The sequence below is a fragment of the Bolinopsis microptera genome, chromosome 10 (genome assembly GCF_026151205.1).
Source record: "Bolinopsis microptera isolate Bmic1 chromosome 10, MBARI_Bmic_1.0, whole genome shotgun sequence".
NCBI classification, from domain to species: Eukaryota; Metazoa; Ctenophora; class Tentaculata; order Lobata; family Bolinopsidae; genus Bolinopsis; species Bolinopsis microptera.
The window spans coordinates 1,312,672-1,320,417 of NC_087081.1; the positions used below are offsets into that span (position 1 = coordinate 1,312,672).

The window sequence follows — 7,746 nt, forward strand, 5'->3', positions numbered from 1 at the left end:
GATATTCTAGAAGACGCGTGAGAACGCAGCGCCTATAAATATCTGCTCCAGCGGTCAGGTAGCGGACTGCTACTAGCGGTGTGTGCGTTACTCAGTTGCCGGTTTACTGGCCCATTCTTCTTCAGGTCTTATAGTGTCATGCCATGAGATTCAATTCACTTAGAATCCTTTGATCACTGATCCATGGTTTGATAATCAGCCTTGACTTTCCTTGTGTTCATACAGTTTTGTTCTATCAAGCAGTTAGGTTTCGTTTTCTATAAATTACTGTTAATTTAACACTTACAATTATCAAGATAATCAAAATGAAATTCTTCCTCATCGCTATCCTTATGGGCCTGATGGTTGTTGGAATCCGTAAGTTAATTAAACTATATAATTCAATATGTTGATAATAATTATACACTTTTACTGGTATTTTCTAATTAATATATTGATTGCGAATGTTTTTTAAAGAGGAGGTATTAGACACTTCTACTGAAGACCAGGATAAATCAATGTGGATAACTGCAATACAAATTATTACCATGAACCTTATTGATTTCAGGCTCAGAAGGTGAAGATGCTGGAGGTGAAGATGCTGGAGGTGAAGATGCTGGAGGTGAAGATGCTGGAGGTGAAGATGCTGGAGGTGAAGATGCTGGAGGTGAAGATGCTGGAGGTGAAGATGCTGGAGGTGAAGGTCATGACGATGACAGTCATGACGATGACAGTCATGACGATGACAGTCATGACGATGACAGTAATGACGATGACAGTCATGACGATGACAGTAATGACGATGATAGCCATGATGATGACAGTAGTGCACTTAGCATGTCCATCGCTGTAGTTCCTCTTCTCACGGCTTTCCTTCGGTTATAAGGTGTGTTATTGATCGATTCATGACCATTTTTCTTTTAGCCTTGAAAGTTAAAAACTATGTAATCAATATATTTAATTAATTAATATTGATAAAGTAGCCATTCCTATGTTTTTCAGAATCTCAACTCGATCGAAATCACGAAAAACATGCCACTCTGACTTAGCAAAGAATCTTAGAAGCCTTGGAGATATTTTTTCAAGAAGGAACTCCTTTATATTTTAATGATGCTTATTGCAACATCATTTCGAATGCCGTGATTGAAATAAGAAACTGAATCAAACGACACGCTTTCTTTATAATTTTAGAATTTTGAATCATTGTCAGTTATGTAATAAACCGTTAGCATAGAATGTTTATCTTATATTTTGTTTTTAAAGTTACATTTTCTTGTAAAAAGTCATACCTTAGCTCTTTTGGACTCAAAAATATTCTTCCGAGAAACAATAATTGCCCACAAATACAATAGTTTTAAAATTTGTTGTTCATGACTTTTGCTCTATAGAAAGCCATGCTGCCTAGGATCAAGAAGGACGTTTGTCAAAGAAAGAAAATTGCTTTTAATAATCCGTTTAACAAGAAATGCGGCCGCTTTTCTTTTGTGGATGGCCGCTCAATTTCCCGATCCGTGATGGCGTATTTATCATATTTCATACAACCTGGGGACGGCTCAGTCTTTACTGTTTATATAAACATGCAAATATGGCGAAGTGACATGCCGACTGCCGAGCGCCGCCCAGTTAATATAATTCTATATTGAATTTGAAAATCGTGTATACTTCTATGTAACCATAATATGTTTATTGTTTATGCAACATGACACGGATCTGTGCAAAATAGTAATACTAACTCAAAATAATAATAATATGCTATTAATTAGTGCCTAGTGGGATACGTACATGATGAAATTAATAATGTACTTGGTTGGTTCAGCGCCGCGCGCCAACAATTATATAATTCAGATTGTCACGCAAAATAACTTTGCGCAGGTAGTCACGTGGGCGATAACAGTGCTCGCAGGCACGTACGGTCGCGCGCACACTCGCACGGTCGCAAAGCTGGTACCATATTTAAAAAAAAACTCGATCGCTAACCCTTGTCCTTGACTCTTTTGTGCCTTCGGCACTTTGAGTCATGGATCGGGAAAAAATGGTCATGACTTAACAAGTAAGGGATATTGGTCTTAGTTTTCAACATCACTCTTTTTTTCTTAAATATTGGGACAACATACTCAAATCATACAAGAAACTACTCACCCGCCAAACCTGGACAATTTCCATAGAATTGTATCCTGCAATTGTATCTTGGCAATAATTTTGATAATTCACCTACAAATACACAAAGTTCAGATCTGTATTAAAGGTGGCCTAGTGACCCAATTGTTACGTCATGATCAAGTCCCTTTATATCTGAATAGCAGCTGTAGGATAGTCAAATGTATTTATCCGCATAATTCGGTATTCTTTATAATATTGGATCTCTAGACAGAGTCTTTTATCCGGGCGAAATTGAGTGATTTCCATATAATATGAGCAATGAAACGAACTTCTTTGTAAAATTATTATTTTATTGAACACTAAAATCTGAGAAAATCAATAGTTAGGAATTCACAATATTTTAATTATAGAAGATGGGAAATCAAGTCAGGACTCAGATAACGGGTCTTCGATGATCAAATATTTATCAATACTTAAAATTCACACAAATAGACAATGATTACTTATTATTTTTGAACATTCGCATAAATTTTCTGTGAGCTATTATAGGAAATCATCTTGAAAGATATTAAATAAAAACACAAAAAGGAATAATAATGATACAAGAATAATTAACACATTGAAATTAAAATGACATTATTGAGATCAAATGTTACCCCAACTAAAATCTGTCATTGTTAAATTGTTCTTACTTTAGAAGTGGAACACAATACAATCATAATTCAAATTTTCTTTGGCTAACAGTAACTCTAAGATTTTCTGATTTGTCATGAATCTTTCAGTTAATTTCAACTTAATAATAGTCGGAAGTATAATTCAAAGTCTAACCGAAAGTCTGATTCCGAAAATTAGTTCTATCCTGCAATCACTCAACCGGGCAAGGATAAATATTTGTCACTTAATTACTCACAAAATCTAACATATAAATTTCCTGGAAACGTACCTCCGAATTCCCTTGGGAAATAGATCATAAATGTTCTAGTTTGTAGTAAATGCCACATTGCTCCTTCATAAATGTTCTAGTTTGTAGTAAATGCCACATTTAGCTATTAGTATTGGTGTGGAGGAGAGTTTAAGTTCATTAACGTCTTCTCTTCAGTTTCCTTAGCAGCATACCAACATGCTTCAAACTGAGGTTTCGTTAGATGGCGCCTTCTCATCAGGTATTATTTCTCCGCTGTCTTTATCTACAGAGAATAAGTTATTAATATAACATGTCATTTTATTATTAATATTATCTATCCATGACTCATTCAACAGGCGTTTTATCAGTATCATATTAGATTTTTAGAAAATACTATCTGTATAGTATTGTAAATATACCAAACTTAAATTAATAAAAACGGTAATTTAAAAAACCTGTAATGTGCCGGGAGTTCTGTAGTGAGATCATCTGGTTAGGCGGTGAATTTTTCTTGTCAGTTGTTTTTATTTCTTGGTTGTCACCTGCTGGAAATATATTTGATCAGGATTCCTCACTGTGAGTACTGGGTCCATTGCTTGAAAATTGATAAAATAGTGATAAATAATTAGTTGAGTAATTTTTAGTTAGTCAAGTAACTGTAACAGTGATAGTTGGTTGAATAATTGTTAGTTAGTAACTCGGTAATCTGCCGATGCACATCTGGGGCACACCTCGGGCACACCTGGGGCACAAACTCGGGCACACCTCGGGCACACCTCGGGCACACCTGGGGCACAAAGCACACCTCGGGCACACCTCGGGCAGAACCACCTGGGGCACACCTGGGGCACACCTCGGGCACATCTCGGGCACATCTCGGGCAAAATTCGGGCATGGTAATTGGGAAACCTTGGGAAAAGAACCTGGGCACATCTCGGGCACACCTCGGGCACACCTCGGGCACACCTCGGGCAGAACCACCTGGGGCACACCTGGGGCACATCTCAGGCACACCTGGGGCACATCTCGGGCACATCTCGGGCAAAACCACCTGGGGCACGGTCATTCGGGCAATATGAATTATTATTTATTACTATGATGATAGATATCATTATTTATATTACTTATATTGGTGACAGTATTAAACTATATGTATGAGCAATATAATTTTCAGGGACACAATTTTATTATTAAAAAAATGTATTTATTAACGAGCAATTGAAAAATACGATTGATCTGTTCGTAATGTATCTAATAAATTTAATAGGTAAGCAATATTATATTATTAAAGTATCAATCGGAACATCTCATAACCATTAAAAACTATAAGTATTACTGTAACTACAAAATAAATCAGTATATCCTCTTGGGAGGGAGTGCTTCTCCTGAAGCGTGGAGTGTGCGAAGCACAGTTTGGTTCCGGTTGCAGATATCCCTGGCCACTGGTAGAAGGTTTTTAAGCGTGGGATTTATCAGCTGGAGGAGTCCATGTCGGAGAGAAGGTAGGTCAATCCTCGCTGCCTCTGCTATGCAGCGCTTCCTGCCGAAAAAGGACTCAGATATCCCCTCTGCAGCGAGTGCCTCCTTCTTCGTAGCACCATTCCGGACACGTGCCAGGATCCTGTCGTACTTTGAAACTTCTCCGTCGATGGTGAAGGTGCGGCTCGAACCAGGATAATGGGCCGGAACAGGACCGGTGGGAGCTGTAGCGGGAGCAGGAACAGGAGCGGCAGCCGGAACAGGAGCTGTAGCGGGAGCAGGAACAGTAGCCGGAGCTGGTACAGTAACCGGAGCCGGAGCGGGAGCGGGAACTGGAACATGTGCTGAGGTTACCGGAACGACAGGTCGAGGGGGAGGAGGAGGAAGAACCAAAGGTGCTGTAGGAGCAGCAGGGGTGTGAGGGGGAGGGGGAGACGGTCTGACGACAGGAGAGGAGTGTGTATCGCAGGGGTCTATCGTAACCACTATCTGCGTACCGTCTGGCTCGTTACTCTGTCCACTTCTGACTGTTCGGATGCAGTGGGGGCAGGTGAGGGCTGGGATAACAGGAGAGTAGGAGGATCGTGGACACACTGTGTTGATGTGACCTCGTGCGCCACAATGACTGCAAGTTGGGGGAGGAATAGGTCGGGATAGTCGAAGTCCGGATCGTGTAGGCATGATGAGTAGTAGTAGATATGTTGTGGTAGTAGAACGAAAACTGGAATGAGGAACCTATGTGATAACAACCTTTATACCCGAGGGTTTCGGGATCAGAGCTTGTTAATTCACGGTTCGGATCGCATTGATCGGCAGATTACCGAGTTACCAGTTAGTTAAATAACTGTAACTTACCTGTTGTGGATGTTATGTTCGAGGTCTGTAGTAGTAATAACTAATAGTGATAGTTTGTTGAATAATTGTTAGTTAGTTAAGTAACTGTAAGCCTATGGTAGTCGGGTGCCGCGCACGACTAACCTGCTGTGCTAACCTGCTGTGCTAACCTGCTGTGCTAACCTGCTGTGCTAACCTGCTGTGCTAACCTGCTGTGCTAACCTGCTGTGCTAACCTGCTGTGATAACCTGCTGTGCTAACCTGCTGTGCTAACCTGCTGTGCTAACCTGTTGTGCTAACCTGCTGTGCTAACCTGCTGTGCTAACCTGCTGTGCTAACCTGCTGTGCTAACCTGCTGTGCTAACCTGCTGTGCTAACCTGCTGTGCTAACCTGCTGTGCTAACCTGCTGTGCTAACCTGCTGTGCTAACCTGCTGTGCTAACCTGCTGTGCTAACCTGCTGTGCTAACCTGCTGTGCTAACCTGCTGTGCTAACCTGCTGTGCTAAGACTAACCTGCTGTGGATATTATGTTCGAGGTCTGTAACGAAACTAGTAGCGAAACAACCGAAGGGATTTTGGAAAGGAGGAATTGTCGGAAACTTCTGATCGTCAGAACGTATATGTAAAAGTTTGCCACAACATTTATCATCAAGAAGAAAAAGAAACATTTATAGATTTGGACAAGAAATAACTCGGAGGGATCTTTCATGCAGTTGATGACAACGTAAGGTAAAGTGGAGATGCAGTAGATGACAGCAGTGAGGACCACAGTGAGAGTTCCTTGCCATGGAACACTTCCACCAACTCGTCTTGCAGATTTCCCTGCATCAGCTAGGTACTTCAGTGTAGAAACTGTTGTGGCGACGATGATTATGTTTGGAACTATACCGAATATAAATCCCAATATCGGTGTTATTGTCTTCCAGGCATCAGAGTTGTAACCGAAGTTGCAGTTGTAGACTCGGTAGTCAAAGTGAACATCATCGTTGTCTACAGCGAGGAGGAGTATTGGATAGATAAGGGCAAAAGCCCAAATGAAGCTGCAAACTTGATGAGCTCGTTTTGTTGGCCAACTTGCAGCTCGGAGAGGATATTTGAGTATCAGAAACTTGCTTGTAGTGAGAACTGCGATGAGGGCCATGCCAGCTGGGAAAGTGAAGTAGCCGACATATACCTCAACATAGCAAAGTGCTTTTCCTAAGACCCACGAGTTGGCTAGCAAGGAGATAGCAGCAGGAGCAAGGGTAGAGATAGTATATATTAAATCAGAGACTGCAATGTGCTGGATTATTGCGACTAAGATTTTGTTAATTTTGAAGGCGTCCTTCTGGAATGATGCAATTAAGATCAGAGTATCTCCAATAAGGGATGACAGGACGCCAAATAAATGGTAAGACGCCCAAAAGTATCTTTCTGCATTGTTTTGCATCCCGAATTTGATGTCCGAGTAGTTGTTTGAAGTGGTCATAACTCCGAAAAGATCTTTAGAGGTTGCTATATATATATGCTATATATTCAATTCATGCTAAAATTCAATTAATTATTATAATTATATGATATATGAATATATAATATCATTTATAAGATCTTAAGCTCAACATGAAGGAGGATATCGTGATTTATAGAATCGAAGGCCTTAGCAAAATAAAAATACACAACATGATTTGTAATGTTTTCATTCAGAGACAATGCCAAGCTATCACAAAAATCAACCACATTGGTTGTTCATGACTTGTGCTCTATGGAAAGCCATGCTGCTTAGGATCAAGAAGGACGTTTGTCAAAGAAAGAAAGTCACTTTTAATAATCCGCCCAAAATGTTCATGACTTAACAAGTAAGAGATATTGGTCTTAGTTTTCAACCTCACTCTTTTTATCTTTCTTAAAAATGGGACAACATTGGAAAGTTTCCACTCTTGCAGAATTCGGCTGCTATTATATTATTATATTGTACTATCACCAAGATGCAGTCTAACTGGTTAGACCTAACGCAGAGTTAGGCTTAAATTAGGCGTTAGGAATAACAGTAACTGTTACCAAGATGCAGTTAGGCCTAACGCCTAATTTAGGCCTAAACCTTACCAAACTGGTTAGGTCTAACTGCATCTTGTTGACAGGTAGGATCCATGAAAAGTGCCTGTTACAGGATTTAAAGTTAGAGAATTTAAAGTTAGAGAATTTAAAGCTATAAACCAACGAAATTTGTTTAAAAAATGTTTGCGTGTATACCATATCAATATGGGACCTGGGCTTTATTTAAAAATTGTCCAAAAAGTGATTACGTAATATGTGAACGACCACTAATGGACTGACCCGGCAAGCGCTATTTATTCTTAACTTTAAGAAGAAAATTTCATGATAATGCAGTAGAATTAAATATTGCTTCTGGTAGCTAAAGGGCCAATAAAATAGTTGCAAGCTGAGCTGGTGCTAAGGTGTAAGATATCAT

General features: G+C 39.8%; 1 protein-coding gene across 1 annotated transcript; it reads left to right on the forward strand.

Moving 5' to 3' along the window:
* The first annotated feature begins 300 nt into the window (after positions 1-300).
* LOC134822374 (30 kDa salivary gland allergen Aed a 3-like) lies at positions 301-1,264 on the forward strand. Its single transcript, XM_063833403.1, has 3 exons — positions 301-357; positions 548-865; positions 982-1,264. The coding sequence occupies exons 1-2, from the start codon at positions 306-308 to the stop codon at positions 862-864; spliced, it is 369 nt and encodes a 122-aa protein (XP_063689473.1). The 5' UTR covers positions 301-305; the 3' UTR covers position 865; positions 982-1,264.
* The last annotated feature ends 6,482 nt before the right edge of the window (positions 1,265-7,746 follow it).

Excerpts from the sequence above, each read along its gene's own strand:
- LOC134822374 (XM_063833403.1), top strand. The coding sequence starts at position 306 with ATGAAATTCTTCCTCATCGCTATCCTTATGGGCCTGATGGTTGTTGGA. Across the intron at positions 358-547 it reads CCTGATGGTTGTTGGAATCC|GCTCAGAAGGTGAAGATGCT; the intron begins GTAAGTTAATTA and ends TATTGATTTCAG.